The sequence below is a fragment of the Ceratotherium simum genome, chromosome 36 (assembly GCF_057802395.1).
Source record: "Ceratotherium simum simum isolate JZ-2026a chromosome 36, ASM5780239v1, whole genome shotgun sequence".
Taxonomy (NCBI): Eukaryota; Metazoa; Chordata; class Mammalia; order Perissodactyla; family Rhinocerotidae; genus Ceratotherium; species Ceratotherium simum.
In genome coordinates this window covers 620,867-638,572 of record NC_141935.1, presented here as the reverse complement: position 1 = coordinate 638,572, position 17,706 = coordinate 620,867, and the positions used below count along the sequence as shown (strand labels likewise).

General features: G+C 41.7%; 1 protein-coding gene across 3 annotated transcripts in view; it reads right to left on the bottom strand.

Moving 5' to 3' along the window:
• Window positions 1-1,904: 1,904 nt before the first annotated feature.
• Window positions 1,905-17,706, bottom strand: part of KLHL12 (kelch like family member 12) — a 28,166-nt gene continuing 12,364 nt past the window's right edge. For 2 of the 3 annotated variants that reach the window (XM_014794130.2, XM_087424257.1), the window contains exons 6-12: window positions 16,135-16,249; window positions 6,763-6,869; window positions 5,717-5,912; window positions 5,078-5,236; window positions 4,649-4,747; window positions 3,669-3,855; window positions 1,905-3,488 (exon numbers count right to left, since the gene is read on the bottom strand). In XM_014794130.2, the coding sequence (XP_014649616.1) occupies window positions 3,362-3,488; window positions 3,669-3,855; window positions 4,649-4,747; window positions 5,078-5,236; window positions 5,717-5,912; window positions 6,763-6,869; window positions 16,135-16,249 (990 nt within the window). In that variant the 3' untranslated portion in view covers window positions 1,905-3,361. The remainder of the gene's footprint in view (window positions 3,489-3,668; window positions 3,856-4,648; window positions 4,748-5,077; window positions 5,237-5,716; window positions 5,913-6,762; window positions 6,870-16,134; window positions 16,250-17,706) is intronic. The other variant, XM_087424259.1, reaches the window with a different exon arrangement.

Here is a 17,706-nt window from a genome sequence, read left to right as displayed (position 1 = left end):
AAATGGAAGCATGGGTTAGGGAGTAATTCTGTCCAGGGAGTCAGAAAAGGCTTTGACCCAGGTAACACCTGAATTAGGCATTAATGGTTATTAGGATTTTGTCAGGAGAGCAAGATTATTTTGGACAGAAGAGACAGAATAATACACAAACAAGGGTGAGAACCAATTTAGGAATGATTAGTAGACTACTGTGACTGAAACACATTATACCTGAGGGAAGTGAGAGTAGTAGAGGAAGGTAAGATCAGAAAGGCAGAGTGGGCCCAGATCACCATGGGTCTAATGTCATGCTAAGGAATTTGAACTTTATAATATGGGCAATGGGAATCTATGGAATTCTAGGCCAGAAATAACTGTTTGATACTTACTGAAAATTTGCTGTATGTTAGGTACTAGAATGATCCTATCCGTACTTTAGAAAAATAACTGATGACAAGTAATGGAACGGCTTGATGGAAGACAGGAAAAGAGCAGAAGTAAGGATATTAGGAGGCTATTACTCTGAGTGTGGGCAAGAGATAAAGGCCTGAACTATGTGGCAGCAGAGGGAATAAAAATATAGGAATGGATTTGTAACAAAGATAAAATCATGTAGAACCTAGAAACTAACTGGATGTCTCTCTTGTGATGGAGGTGACAAGATAAATGATAGCTTTCTGAGGTTGGATAATTAAGTGGCTGGCTGCCAGTTAAGGGAGCTAGAAAAACAGGAGGAACCATCAAATTAGGGGTACCTCTGTTTCCATGTGCATAAAGCATGTGAAAGTATACAAAACTGGGAGAAGAGTGGAAAGGGAGCAAAGAGCTTTATGTGTTTTTTGCAGAATATTCAGTTGTGGCTCCCTTATAAGAACTATTTGGGAATCTGGTCTGAAACTCAGAAAAGTCAGCAATGGGCTGGCCCTGTGGCTTAGCGGTTAAGTGCGCGCACTCCGCTGCTGGCGGCCCGGGGTTTGATCCCGGGCTCGCACTGACACACCGCTTGTCCGGCCATGCTGAGGCCGCGTCCCACACACAGCAACTAGAAGGATGTGCAGCTATGACCTACAACTATCTGCTGGGGCTTTGGAGGGGGGAAAAAAAAAAGTCAGCAATGAGGATATCCTAGGAGCCATCAGTTCTTTACCCCCACTTCTCTGCCTCCCCTCAACCTCCCCTGGATCTCTTCCTGAGATTGGATGAGTCACACGTTTCATAGCTGTGGGTTTTTTTTTTTTTTTTTTGTGAGGAGGATCAGCCCTGAGCTAACATCCAATGCCAATCCTCCTCTTTTTGCTGAGGAAGATTGGCCCTGGGCTAACATCCGTGCCCATCTTCCTCCACTTTATATGGGACACAGCCACAGCATGGCTTGACAAGCGGTACCTCGGCGTGCACCCCGGATCCGAACCTGCGAACCACAGGCTGCCGCAGCAGCGGCGTGCGCTCACCTAACCACTGCACCACCTGGCCGGCCCCCATAGCTGTGGTTTAATGAGCAGGCACAACTCCCTCTGCTAAAGAGAGGTTGGCAGGCTCCTTCAATGAAAATAACTTCCTCTTTGGCTCCCCCTTCCCTTTGCTCTGGGAATATCAGGACTTTTGCAGGTTTGCAGGCCTTCTGCATAGCTGTTTAGATCATGGGCCATAAATTGAAGCAAATAGGAAAAGAATGGGGTGACTAAAACCCTAAAATTCCAGTGGGTACTAAATGAGCTCAAGTAAACTCCAAGCGTGAGAGTCATCAATGAATATGGCAAATTCACATTAACATTTTACTGATGAGAATCTCCATAGTGGTACAGTGGCTACCTCTTATCTGTGTCTAACAGAGACATACTAGAGTTAGTTGGCAAATACACAAGGCGAACAGGTCCCCCAAACTGTCTGCAAGGCGGTGCTGGTTAGCCACAAACTCTCTTACAGGCATTTGAGACAGGTGATTTTTAATATTTTCTTAAAAAAATACAAAGAAGATGAACTCTTCAGGTCAACACAACTCAGGGGGAAAGAGGAAAAATGGAATTTCAGAGTAAAGGGAAAGTGCATTCTTATTTAAATGTCATGTTCCCACACTCCCAATACCCATAAGGCAAGAATTTCACTCCATAACACAGGGGAGCCTTGAGTGATATCTCAGAAATGGTGATAGCAGGTACTGGAACTAACAAAAGAATTCTGGTTGTTCTTGATTATTCTGTCCTCGGATGGATAAAATCCACTTTAAGGACAGAGAAGGGAACCTTATAGTAGGAAAAAGACTAAACGTACCAAACGCAGCAGTGAAAACCCCTCCTTAGCAGAAGTGTGCCCTTAAAAGAATGGGGCAGTAATCAGGTAGCTGAACTTCTAGGCTGCTGCCATCCCCACCCCATCCCCAAATAAATAGTTTGGAAGTATAACAGCATAGCCATATTTGATTCAACAGAGAAAGACAGTCTCTCACCCACTCGAGGCAAACCTCACCACGGACAGAGAAGCCCTGGCAGGGATTAAGACAACGTACAATCACGGAACTTCTGATTCGTCCCCAGGCACACTGAACTCCCACATTTACTTCATCTCCGCTCCTCCCAACGTTTGTTCACTCTGTTATTCTCAGTCTCCAGTGCCAAGGTGCACAACACTCTAGTTCAGAAAGACCATGGAGAAATAAAAAGATCCTTCAAATGATACACCCTTCTCGGTCTTCCAGGTTATACTTAAGTGGTTTTCTAGGTTCACTCATATCTCATCAAATTCAGTTTACCTCACTTACTCTAAACTCAGTCCTGATATACCAACCCTGTCCCCTTTAAGGGAGTGTCAGACAGATCTCTCCCCAGGCCCCTAAAGTTTGACAGGGATCTTTCATTGGTTTTCCTCCAGGATGGAACTGTGCTGCCCCTAGCTACCTATAAACTAGGAAAGATATTTATCCCTGGAAAACAAGACTTGGATTTTACCAAGCTTACTCGAGTTGGTATTCTTCCAACCATCTTAGCTGAATACTGCCCACATCTAGTAGGTCAAACTCACCTTCATTCTCTGCAACACATGAGGCACAACATATATATTCATATATATATGTACATATTCTCCCAAGCATGGTAAGTTAGAAATGACAAGAAAGTGCTCCCTAGACCAGAAGAAGAGGTGACCTGGCCTCTCACATCCATTCAGTGTGCATTCTTTTCCCCCGAGTGTCTGTTACCCACCCTCCTCAGAGACAACTACCAGCGCGAGGGAAAGGTGTGTCAAATAAGTACAACTGTCACTGCACCAGTGCTTGTAATCACCCTGTGCACACAGTGAGAAGCAGACATTCTGGAAAGGATCCTTGATTCTCCCGCAAACTGTCCTTTGGACTGGTCACTAGCTCTGGATGGTGCTCCAACAATGGTCACTTCTCTCGGAGAACACACACGCCAGCGTCACAGCGCTGGGTTCCCATGGATGTCACTACTTCCCAGCTGTCGATGATAGGGTCATAGCACTCGATGCTACTCAGCAGGGAATTCCCATCATATCTGAGTGGGGAAGAAGCAAGAGAAGGAAATGAGCTTTCTATTCTTTTCCATACAAGTCCTACACTAAGATTGCTACTGGAGATGTCTCCCCAACCCAAACCCCATCTCCATCCAAAAATGTGGACTGGATCACATGGTCCTGGATGCATGATGACTCTAGCCTGGTTTCTAAATCCTCACCCTGCAATCGCATAAAGTCTCCCCCGAAGCACTGTGGCCCCTACATAGCATCGTGGAGTGGTCATACTAGTGACAGTTGTCCAGGAATCGGTGCGAATGTTGTATGCTTCAACGGAAGAAAGGTGGGCTGTACCATCAAATCCCCCCACCACATAAATATGGTCATTCAGCAGAGCTACTCCTGCACCTGGGGGAAAAAGGCACAGCAAATGAATACTCTTAAATTAGGATCTGAGTTCTAGAAACAAAACATGGTCACTGATGGCCAGGTGAAGGATGTGGACCGGGGCCAGACGGGCCTAGAAGAACCTAGTCCAGCACAAGTCATCCCATCTGTAAACCCTTTGGCTGGGACTTGAAATGAGAAAAGAAAACTGAAACGGTTGTCATCTTCATTTTCATTAATTCAGAGCCCAACCCTCTTTACCAGGAGAAAAGAAGGAAGTAGACAAAGAAGGCACTGAAAGTAGAGGGAGGAAAGGAGTTGGAAGCGTGGTTCTGGAGCAGTTTGCACCCAAAAGAAGGCAACTGGAGCAGCTTAGTGTTTCTCCTTGCTTCCATCCCAGGCTGCTCCACCTCCAGCAGCTCAGCGAAGGTAAATCGCTACTCCTCTGTACCTGTGCATTAGAGATTTTATTCAACATTCACTCAATGTATACTACACACAGAAAACTGTGTAGATATTACACAGTGCGGGGAGGGAACCAAGACATAAAAAATGAATGAAACAAGAAGGCTTTTGCCCTCAAACTTATAATCTAGTTGCAAGTTTAAGTTGTCTTTATTCTCACTACATTTAGAGAAAACAGAGGCAAAGAGGAGAACAGAATCGGACTCATGTTTTACTTTATCTCTACAGTGAAGAAGGAAACACAACTTTGATTTACTGATGCCCTGTCCTGAGACTGCACCACAGCTGCAGAGGTCAAGATTCGACAGCACTGTCTATTGTCCCCTCCCTTAGATCCAACTGGTCTTACCAGAGCGCTTGGTGGCCATTGGTGTAACATTAGTCCAGTGTCCTGTATGGGGATCATATTTCTCAACTGAATTTAAGATATTCAAGCCATCATATCCTCCTGAAAGACAAAGTAGAGACCATTTCAGAAAGAAATGCCAAATTTTTACCCGTATTCCCCGTGTGCCTTTCTCTGAAGAGATTCAACTAATTCTTTTAGTTTCAGTTCTCCCTCATGACTTCCAATAATCCAAAGAGAAATCTGTTCGTACACTATTTTCTGCTTCCACAAAAGAGATTATCCTAGTTGACAGAAAATATACTGGGTTGGACTGGGATTTTAGTTGAAGGAAGCCTACGAACTTACTTCTGGTAAAATGCAAGCCCCACCACCCAGAGGCTGCCACCCTTAATTGAGTTCTCTCCCATCCCTGCATCTCAGACCCAATACCTAGACAGTAGATCACTCCGCTAGCCACTACCAGTCCAGCGCCTTCCCGGGCTGTCTGCATATCTCCCAGCATGCTCCACTGGTCAATGTTTGGGTCATATCGCTCCATACTGGTATGACGCCTGCTTCCATCAAAGCCTCCAGAGACATAGATCATATCTGCTCAGAATGAACAAAACACAGACAATTAGAGAATGAGAGATTTCTAATAACTCTTTTCTCTACAAATTCCCCACAAGTCCTTCAAATGTCTGGGAGCAAAAAGAAACTTATCCTGTTTTTTACGGGACAAGTCAATTAAGTCTTATAGATAAGGAAAACAGCACAGTCGAGACATCTAAAAAGAATGGGGTAAGACTGAATCCTCAAAAGCATTTGAAAACTACATGAAGTTTATAGAGATACAACTATTGTCAATTCTCCACTCAGCACATTGGAACTCCATTTGCTGACTGTGATCAGTGTTTAAACATCCATGAGTATTGAATAGCTATGTAACACTGATATTTCTGAAAGCAAAAAGGATATTTGACCGTACCAATATCTCCACATGTCATGCTCCTGCCAGACCACAGGAGAGGTATGAACACTGATCCAGCCACAACAAAATGGAAACACTGCCCTGCACACCAAGCCTACCTCCTAGGGTGGTGGCTCCAGCAAGGCCTCGTCGGACATTCATTGGGGCTACAGAATACCAGACCCCATCCTCATCTGCTGTGTAGTCTAGACACTCCACTGAACTGAGGCGGGAACGGCCATCATAGCCACCAATTACGTAGACCCGGTCGTGCAGGGACACTGAGGCCACATAACGTCTCTTACGAGTGATGCTCTGTGGATTTAGGAGAGAAGCGGTGCAGACCGTGTCAGTCACACGAGTCTTAGGCCTTACCTTTTGCTGTCCTTCCTGTTTCTAGCTACACACCTCTGCTTCTTCACTTGTTACCAGGAGCCCTTCTTCAGGCAGTGGTTCACCCTCACGTGGTCTCCAGTGGCCTGCCTACTGCATGAATACCCTCTTGCCTGTTGTGATGCTCCTAAAGATGTAAGCCTTCTGTACATTTGCCTCTTTCCAAGACTTCCAAAAGATTTAATATCTTTCCTTTATCCTGTATATGATTCCCTCCTATTCCATAAGGCACTGGACTTAAGAGACTTAGACCGATTTCCTTCCTTAACGTGGAAAAGTATCCCTGCACTGCTAATCCAAAGGCCAGGATTCAAAGACCCTAAAAGTTAGGAGGACTGATCAAAAGACTTCCATGCTTTCTCAGAATTATTATTGTTCTTTCAGCACCAAAACAGACACACCAAGGGAGAAAGATACAAACTTCTGAGTTCAATCCAACTAGTGTTCAGTTGAACACCATTTAACACTGAGTTCAGTTGAACAGCGCATGGCCAATGGAGCATGCCAGGAGTTACACACACAGCTCAGGAAGGCGCTGAAATAGTAGTGGCCAGCTAAGTTTAATGTGACACAGGGCCACTGATATTTCTGAAGTCTTATTTACTGTAAACAGTCAATAACTTCTTATTGAGTCCCTACTGTACATGACAGTTGTAAGGAACATTAGGCTGTTACTAGGCTTTTCTACTTTTAGGGCTGCATTATTGTGATCTAGAGTCAGGGACTGAGGACATTAAGCTCTTTTCCCATGACTGGTTCCACCATTACTTACTGGCAAAAAGCTCCACTCCTGAGTCTTAGGGTCATATTTCTCTACCACATCGATGGGAGATTGCTGGCTTCCGAAGCCGCCAACCACCAGGAGCACTTCATTGGCTCCTGAGGACAAAAGGAGAAAAGTTACTTCACTATCCCTGGCTGGGGAACTACTCACGGGGAAGTATAAGTAGAAACAGCTCTAGGACATCTTGTTTTATGTGGCTCAGAGAAGCAATCTGAATTAGGAGAATCATCCTAAGTCCTAACAGGAAAGTATTTCTTCCTGAGGCTCTAGCTCTTGAGGACCTGAATCTCTGAAATTTGAATTTCTGGACAACATTAAAACTCCAGAAGGCAAACTTGAACATACCACAACACCCCTTCAACCTATCTAGATGACTTTGGTTGACATGATAACTGAGGTTCTAAGTGCAGGTACGAAGAGGCTAAAGAAGCTCCCTGCCCTTCTCAGCCTGTAAAACTAGAAACGGGAGTTTTCTGTAATGGGAAAAGAACACGCTCCTAACCTGGTCTCAAAAAACGTTGAGAGTTGTGGTTTAGGACCCAAGTGATAGATTTTTTATTCTTCCAATTTAGCCAACTATATGACTATGTTCCCTGCCAATACATCAAAACTGCCAGGTATTCATAAGACCAGGCTTTACAGGGAGTCTTTTTTTCTCTACTATTTTCCCAAAGAAGATACATATATATATTTTTTTTGCTGAGGGAGGTTTGCCCTGAGCTAACATCTGTTGCCAATCTTCCTCTTTTGCTTGAGGAAGATTTGCCCTGAGCTAACATCTGTGCCTATCTTCCTCTATTTTGTATGTCGGTCACTGCCACAGCATGGCTGCTGACAAGTGGTGGAGGTCTGTACCCAGGAACCGAACCCGGGCCACCAAAGGGGAGTGTGCCGAACTTAACCACTAGGCCACAGGGCCGGCCCCCCCAAAGAAAGTATTTTGATGGCCTTTATATATTCCCCTTTCTCCTAAGGCTTTATTCTGATAAAATACTCCCTACCTTGTCTCCTCCCAAAGAGCAAAGTCTTTTGAGGAACTCCCTTGTGCATCTGCTCTATTAGAGCTCATGGATAGAAAGGTTAGCTGGAACATTTTGGACAAACGCAATCACTAGGAGGGCATTTAGGAGACCCAGATGCTCTTAGAAATAAACTGGACTTGAAAGTGTAAATGTAGTACCTTCAAACTGACAAGAAACACAGAGCCCTAATGTAGTATCTGACAGACATCATCAGTGGCTGCTACAATCATTACATGAAAGCTAATATACTGCTCAATAATGCTCAAAACAAGCACACCACCAACACCTATGAAGTGTTGATCAAAGATCAACAGGTCAAAAAATTGATCCTGAATCTTGAATCTTTTCAAGTCTCTAGTCTAACCACCTGTTTACAGGAAATATAGGGGACAGAAGAGCATGTTAAATGACACTACATGGATGTAAACAGCAAAATCTAGAAATGTGGGAAATTCTACAGGTCAAACAGCCTGGTTTCTTCAATAAACAAACTGCAAGGAAAAACCAAGGCAGGAGAGAAAAACCTATGGATTAAAAGAGACTAAAGAGAGATATGAACTCAATGCAGTGTGTAGACCTGGTCTGGGTCCTGACTGGAGCAACTTTAAGTGTTCAAAAACACAAAATTATAGGGAAATTGGGGAAACATGAACATGTACTTGATATCTGAGGATAAAGAATTGGTTGTGTGTTTTTTTCAAAGAATGTTAATGGCGGGCCAGCCCGGTGGCGTAGTGGCTAAGTTTGGCGCACTCCACTTTGGCGGCCTGGGGTTCGTGGGTTCGGATCCCAGGAGCGGACCAACACCACTCATCAAGCCATGCTGTGGCGGTGTCCCACATACAAAACAGAGGAAGATGGGCACAGGTATTAGCTCAGAGCCACTCTTCCTCAAGCAAAAAGAGGAAGATTGGCAACAGGTGTTAGCGCAGGGCCAATCTTCCTCACACACAAAATAAATAAATAAAGAATGTTAATGGCATTTCGGATACGTTACAAAAAGGTTCCTTATCTTTTAGAGATACACACAAAAGCATAATATACATGGATAGAATTATATCTTGCCTGGGATTTGCTTCAAAACAGGCCATGAGTTCCTAAATGTTGAAACTGGGTGATGGGTATGGTGGACAATCATATTACTCTGTTTTTACATATGTGTGAAATTTTTTTTTTTTCCCTGAGGAAGATTTGCCCTGAGCCAGCATCTGCTGCCAATCTTCCTTTTTTTTTTGCTGCTTGAGAAAGATTAGCCCTGAGCTAACATCTGTGCCAGTTTTCCTCCATTTTGTATGTGGGTTGCTGCCATAGCATGGCTGATGAGTGGTGTAGGCCCGTGCCTGGGATCCGAACCCATGAACCCGGGCCACCAAAGTGTGGCACGCCAAACTTAAGCACCATGCCACAGGGCCGGCCCCTGTGTGAAATTTTTCTTAATAACCTAGACAGAAACCACAGAGTTTAATCTCATCTTCTAAGAGGGCACCAATCTTGTGTACTTTCTCCAAAGTGAGCCAGGAAGTGGATCTCAGCAGCCAGCTCCTTTCAGAAAAGCAGACCATTTGCAGAAGGGCCCTTTCAAATTATGCTGATTTTATTTGTGCATTAAATTCTTTCAAGTAGGGAGAGGCCAGGACCACAGTTATTTGTTTCCTCCTTGGCACCACTATTCCCCACCTCTCTGCCCTTTCTTCCCCCACCTCTTCCCTCCCTCTGATGTGAATACAGAAAGTAAGAGCAGTCCTTCTATCCAAACACATTTCCCTCTGTGGATGAATATGATGCTAGTGGATATCTGTATGGGTAAGAGAATGAAAATACTCCACAACAACTAAGAGCTTCATTCTATGCTTCACGCATTTAAAAAAAATTTCCATTGATTTTCAGATGTAATTTCTGTTGCTTTAAGAAAAAAAAAAAGTAGGGAAAAAACCCTTCCTTTTTTTTTTCCCCTCTCCAAAGCCCCAGTACATAATTGTATAAATGTACATAGTTGTAGAGTTGCAGCTCTTCTATATGGGATGCCGCCTCAGCATGGCTTGATGAGCGGTGAGCAGGTCCGAGCCCAGGATCTGAACTGGCGAACCCCAGGCTGCTGAAGCAGAGCACATGAACTTAACCACTATGCCACCAGGCCAGCCCCCAACCTCTCGTTCTTGATAATATGATTTCATTCAGGCAGCTTTTGAAGGATAGGGACATAGAAGCAGATATGAAATATTTAATTATGCTACAAAACCCAGTGAACTGACAGCACTTCCTGTTCACTGAAAGTTTCTGAATAAACCTTCCAGTAACTACATGTCTACAGCGGAACTTGGACAGAGGTGTCAGTGTGAGTTGCTCAGGGACTTTATGGTTACAAGTGCCTGGGGCCCTAGACCACTGGTTCCCAAACTTCTCTGCCATGAAATACTCGTCATTCTTTTCTCCTGACCGATGCTGTGTTTTGAAAGACTATCTGCCAAGCTGCATTTAAGTAATTAACTTCCCCATTACCGCTGGCGTTATATATAAGTGCAACAGAGCTTCTGATAAGTTTAAGGGCACCACTGTTTTCACATTGAATAGATATAATTTTAGTCAATTCTGATGTCTTTGTTCAGCCTGGGTAGCTTTTTCTAGCACAAAAATGATTTTCTTGGGGCTGCCCCGGTAGCATAGTGGCTAAGTTTGCATGCTCTGCTTCAGCGGCCCAGGGTTCACAGGTTCGGATCCCAGGTACAGACCTATACACTGCTCATCAAGCCATGCTGTGGTGGCGTCCCATATACAAAATAGAGGAAGACTGGCAGAGATGTTAGCTCAGGGACAATCTTCCTCAAGCAAAAAGAGGAGGATTGGCAACAGGTGCTAGCTCAGGGCAAATCTTCCTCTCCAAAAAAAAAAAAGATTTATTGTAAGAAAACTTAAAAAATAACTCAAGGACTAGTATAATTGCCATCCTTACTCAAATATTACCCCTCCTTGGTTAAAAAGATTTAAAATTATATTTCTTGTGATTATAAAACATATAATATATAAAATACATTTTCACTGCTAGAAATCACTTGGAAAATAGACAAGTTTTACGAAAAAGATTTTACCCTTAATTCCATAATACAAAGACACCCAAATGTAACAGATTATTTCCTTCCAGCCTTGTTTCCAAATATTTATAAAACATAAATGGGACCATATTGTATCGCATCCTACTGTTTTTATTTCATTTTCCCAAGATATTAACAAAATCTTTTAATATATGTTTTTATATCAGGGGTTCGTAATTTTGGGTTATAAACAATCACGTATAATCCTGTGATAAATATCCTTGAATATGAAACTTTTCCCCATTATTTTCTTACCATAGAAATGGGAAGGTTGCTAGAGTAAAGAACACAAACATAAAAAAAAAATCTTTTCATATATATGATAAGATTATTTTCTGCGGCTGAACCAATTTATATTCCCACCAACACTATAATGGTGCCAATTCATTCTACTCTCTGTAGCAACGGATATATATATATTTTTTTTGGTGAGGAAGATCAGCCCTGAGCTCACATCCATGCCAATCCTCCTCTTTTTGCTGAGGAAGACTGGCCCTGGGCTAACATCTGTGCCCATCTTCCTCCACTTTATATGGGACGCCACCACAGCATGGCCTGACAAGCAGTGCATCAGTGTGCGCCCGGGACCCGAATCCGGGCCGCTGGCAGCAGAGCGCCCACACTTAACCGCCATGCCATGGGGCCAGCCCCTGGATATTGTTTTTTAATCTTTGATATTCTGGTAGGGAAAAAATTGTGTTTACTGCTTTAATCCTTATTTTATTACTAATAAGACTCTTACTAACTAGGTTGAATTTTGCCCCCTTATACTTAGTAGCCAACTGGACCTCTCCTTCTGTGAACTGTACACTCAGGTCTTTTCGTGTTTCTCTCATGCATTTTTATAAGCTCTCTAAACACAAATGACGTTAACTCTTTGTTGTGGTTGTAGCAAATCTACTTTCCTAATTTGTCCTATCGTGTTGTACGTGATTTCTTTTTTTTTTTGGTGAGGAAGATTAGCCCTGAGCTAACATCTGTTGCCAAGTGTCCTCTTTTTTGCTGAGGAAGATTGGTCCTGGGCTAACATCCGTGCCTATGTTCCTCCACTTTTTATGTGGGATGCCTGCCACAGCATGGCTTGATAGGCGGTGCGTAGGTCCACGCCTGGGATCCAAACCTGCGAAGCCCTGGGCTACCAAAGCAGAGTGCACAAATTTAACCACTACGCCACTGGGCTGGCGCCTGTACATGGTTTTTATTTAGTCAAATACACTGGTCTTTTCTTTTGTGATTTCTTCTATTGCTTTGTGCCTAGAAAGTCTTCTTCCACCGCAAGAATTCCTAAGGATTTTAATGTCTTTGGAACCTAATTTGGGGACCACTCCTCTAACAAGCTGACCAATGTGAAAAAAGCTAGTGAAAGGACTGACCAGAAAGAAGCCTGTTAGTTCTGTGCCAATGAATGGGGTACTTGTTAAGTTAGATTTTTATCTTTATGATGAGGAAAGCGTGTCTAAAACATCTGGCAAGGACAGCGTGAAAAAGCACATTACTAAAACTGAGGCATCTTGACAGTGCCATGGTCATTTTTTTGCGGGAGGGGTTGGGGCGGGTAGGAATGTGTGTCTACTGTGGTGTGTTAGAGGAATACAGCAGATAGAATGCAGGCCTGCTACAATAACAGGGTTCAGAGAACTATATTTCCATACACATTGATCTTCAGCTCAGAAAAGGACACAGTGACATATTAGGAATTTATCTTCTATGAGAGAGTAATGGGTACGGTTAATAACTAAAACAAAATCCCCACACGTTACTTGGCATTCTATTTTTACTTAGCTGTAAATTTAATTTCCTTGTGCTGTATGCAGAAGAGTTATTATCCTGGTAGCTGGTTTAGCAATTTCTATGAATAGAGATGGGTAGTGGACATGATGGTAGGAACAATTTACTTCTAAGGCACTGACGAGGAGATGCTAAATTAAGAATCTAGTTGGAAATAGCTCCAGAATTTCCTTTCTAGAACTTCTGAAAAATAACCTCAAAACTATGAGGGCACGTAAAATCATATTCTAATCTCTCAAGGTCAGGGCAATAAGCAAGTTCTCTGAGCAAGCAGGAGCTTTCTGCTGCCTGTTTAGAGAAACGCAGGAAATGTACCTTCAAAAGAATCTTCTGGGTTTGCTGGTTCGCAAAAATTTTCATTGGCTTTAGTTCAATTTAACAAGCAACTAGTGAGTGCTATCATGTACTCTCTGGGACACCTTTGGCTCTGCAAAAAAGAAATATATCTTCTGTATTGGAAAGAACCTTAGTGATTGACTTTAACTCCCTTAATACAGAGAAGAAGAAATGGTAATCCAGAAAGTTAAAGAACTTGTCCAAATTCAAACAGTACATTACTAGAGTAAGTGACAGAAACAGGAGTAGAAATCAAAGCGAGCAATATATCTTATTTCCTAGTGCCAGATTCTTTCCATTAAATCACTGGCTCACATGGTATTTAAAGACTACATATTTTTTATTATTTTTTGAATAACAAAAGTAAGCACATGCTTATGGTAATAACACAGACGTATATAAATAAAACAGTCCCACCTTGTTAAAGGTTCAGTATTTATCCTTGCATACATATCGTGTTTATGCTCAGGCAAACATACACATATAGAGGAGTTTTTGCCTTTTTTTCCCCCAATGAAAAAGTTTTTTCCCCTATTTAGTATACCCAATTAGTCTTTCTTGTCCACCCAGGTATGTATATTTGACTCAATGCTTTAATAGTTTCACAAAATTCCATGGTACAGTTGTACTATAATTCCGTCAACCATTCATTCCCCTCAGATGGAATTCAGGATGTATCCCTTTTTTTCTGGCAATATTAGCAATTTATGGTAAACATTCTTATGCATATATCTTATATATGCTTATTTCTATGGTAATATATTATTTCTATAGTAGAGATTATACTATAGTGCTTCTTTCTATAGCATAGATTCCCAGAGGTGGGACACAAAGAGGGTATGTACATTTTAAACTTTAATCTTCATTTCTAGACCTGCTAGGGAAGCATATTTTTTAACGTTCAGTGTTCACTTACATTTCCTCTTCTGTGTGCAATCTATATATCTCTCATGCAATCTTCTATTGGGCTATTGTTCTTTTTCTTGTTGATTTATATGAGTTCTTTTTATACTAAAAATATTAACCTTTTGTCATACATATTGAATATATTTTCTCCCAGTCCATGTCTTTTGCCATCAATTAAAAAAAAAATTTGATGCAGTCAAGTAACCTTGAAGGGTTCTAGGTTTTTCTGTTTTAGTTAAAAAGGTTCCTACCCAACAGGATGGGGGAATGGGGAGTACTGTCTAATGGGTAGAGTTTCGATTTTTTTTTTTTTTTTTTTTTTTTTGCTGAGGAAGATTCGCCCTGAGCTAACATCTTTTGCCAATCTTCTTCTTTTTTCGCTTGAGGAAGATTCGCCCTGAGCTAACATCTGTGCCAATCTTTCTCTATTTTATATGTGGGTCACCACCACAACATGGCTGACGAGTGGTGTAGGTCTATGCCCGGGATCAGAACCTGTGAACCTGGGCCGCCGAAGCAGAGTGCGCCGAACTTAACCACTATGCCATGGGCCCTGAGTTTCAGTTTTGTAAGATGAAAAGAATTATGGAGACTGGTTGTACAAGAATGTGAATATATTTAACACTATTGAACTGTACACATAAAAATGGTTAAGATGGTAAATTTTATGCTATGTATTTTTTACCACAATTAAAAATAGAAAAAAAGGCTCCCACCCAGAAGTTATACAAATATTTTCCTATAATTTCTTCTAGTATTTTTATGGTTTTTCACACTTAGTCCTTCAATCTAGCTTGTGTTGATTATATATCTTTGTATATAGTATGAGATATAGATCATATTTTGTCATCCTCCAGGAACTAACAGAACAGTATCATCTACTATTCCTTGTCCAAGAGTTTCCCTTAAAAAAAAAAAAGCACTATCGCTGGGTGGTGGGATTATGGATGACTTTTATTTCTTTACTTTGTGCTTCTCTGTATTTCTAAAATTTTTACATATTTGACATATAGTACTTATGCCATTAAAAAAATATAGGGGATAAATCATCATTCTACTTAAATCTATCAATGAACAGGTTAATTATCAATTAACACCTTAGCACATATGAGTCCACAGTGAGATAACAGCAAGAATAGGAAATAATAAAAACAAAATACCACTCCATATACAGAGTAATCTATAATTTACAAAATGCTTTTACACATACCGTCTAGGCTCTTGGGACAGTAAAATTGGGAGGGTAAGAAACAGAAGTGAAGTAAGATCTGAGCACCTATTACTGCCACCTACCATGTTAGGCATCTTACACGCATTATCTCCTTTAATCTCCACAACAACCCAGTGAGATAAGATATTAATTAGTATCCTCAATCTAGAGGTGGAAGCATAGGCTCAGATAAATTGATACCTTGCCCCAGGTCATACAACTAGTCATTGGAGGGGCTTGGATTTGAACCTAGGCCTGCTTGCTAAAATAATAGCTAACATACATAGCACTTACTATGTGCCAAGAACTGTTCTAATCCTTTTACGTAAATTACTTTATTTACTCTTCATAACAACCTTCGAGGTAGCAGCTATGATGAACTCCCTTCTACAGATGAGGCAACTGAAGCACAGAGAAGTCAAGTTTCCTGTCAAAGATAATACACCTCGTAGTTGGTACACTGGGATGTGCACCCACACAGTCGGCTCCAGAGTGCAGGCTCTTAACTACTGCGTGTCACTGCCAAAACTTCTGTGCTTGCAACTATCCTGAACTCCTGTACTTTACACCATAATGCTGCTTTTCCTTCCTCTTTTCATTCCAGAATGGAAAAAACACATATGGAGAAGGGGAGAGGTGGGTAGGAGCACACCACCTACTACATGGCATTTGAAATAATTTCTAGTTCACAGACTCCAAACATACTGAAATAAAATTATAACTTATATTGCATAATAGCTGACACTTTATAAAGCGCTTTCACACACTTTGTCTCATTTAATCCTCCATACAGTTATGTGAAATAGGGAAGATATCCTTGGTTTATATGAAACAAAGTTCAGGGTGATACAGTGACTTGTCTGAGATGACACAACTAATACAAGATTAAAAACAGGTTTAAATACAAAGTCTTTGTATTTCTTATAGAATGTTCTTTTCAACTACATCATGCCACTTGGCAAGAGATAACTGAAAAATATCCCCTCTTTTTGCTAAGATGCCAGCTTACCTAGACGAGCCCTTGTCCTGGGTCCCTGCATCTGACTTCGCAGTTCAGGCCTCAGATGAAACTTCTTTGCTTCATCTACTAGGTCCCTGCACTGTAAACTACAGCGGATGAAAGGCTGAAACACAGCAGATAGTAGCATGAGCCACAGAGGCCACCTCTAATATAAGAGTAGAAATGGCACATATAAAGAATTAACTTAACATAGAAAACCAGTTTCCAAAGCCCCGTGGTTCCAGGAGGGCTGCTGGTAATCACTATGCTGTGGGTTTCCAGGAACAATTAAAAAAAATTTTTTTTAATAGACAATATATATTACATGGTTCAAAAATCAAATGATATAAACAAGATGTATAGGCATACCTCGTTTTATTGTGCTTCGCTTTATTGCACTTCACAGATACTGCATTTTTTTACAAATTGAAGGTTTGTGGCAACCCTGTGTCAAGCAAGTCTATTGGCACCACTTTTCCAACAGCATTTGCTCACTTCATGTCTCTGTGTCACGTTTTGGTAATTCTCACAATATTTCACCATTGGGGCAAGACTCTCCACCAGCAAAAGGATTATGACTTGCTGAAGGCTCAGGTGAGTGTTAACATTTTTTAGCAATGAAGTATTTTTAAGTTAGGTATGTACATTGTTTCTTTAGACATAATGCTATTGCATACTTAATAACTGACTACAGTACAGCGTAAACATAACTTTTATATGCATTGGGAAACCAAAAAAATGTATGTGACTCGCATTACTGCAGTGGTCTGGGACCAAACGCACAATATCTCCGAGGCATGCCTGCCTCCTCGGCACTTACAGGTAACTACTTCTATTAATTTATTTGTACATCCCTCCGGTGATTGTGCAAATACAAGTACATAATGACTAATAAAAATTTTAAGGGAAAACCAAAAGCCTTCTGTTATTTTCTGGGACGACAGGAAGAAGTACATCTTGTCTGGAATAATTTCCCCAAGGCTCACAGCACTGTGATAACGCCTATGTTTATTGCTGACAGAGCTCTGTACTGGACAGTTCTCATGTGCCTCCCCACATTCACTCTGCATCCTCCTCCATCTGCTCTCTGGCTCAGAAGACTGGCCCATATGAACTATGTCATGGGGCTCCCATGCCCTCTGGCTTCCGGTTGGGCTCTGCCATTACGAAGCCCTAGCAGGAGCTCAGAAGGAAGAAGGAAAGTGAAGTCAGGCTCCCTCACTGCAAGGTAAGTGGTGACTTTGGGATTTCAGGCCCGAGTCTGGGCTCCTAACCATGATTTAAATAAATATACATGACGGGTACATGGATGGGTTATAAGAAAGGAATTATACATGGGAGAAAAAGAGTTTGACATGTGACGACGACCAGCCTGCAACTTTTCTAATGTGAATAACTGGAAAACTGTGTCTGCAGAGGAAGGAACATGTCCATTGACCTGGGCCTTACCTACATGTTAGAAATCAGTGTTCCTCCAAAAGACGGTCCAGGTAATACAGGTGATATATATGGTAAAAATCATGAAAACATACCACAAAGAACTTAAGGTGGAGAAACACTTTTATAAGTAAACATGGTATG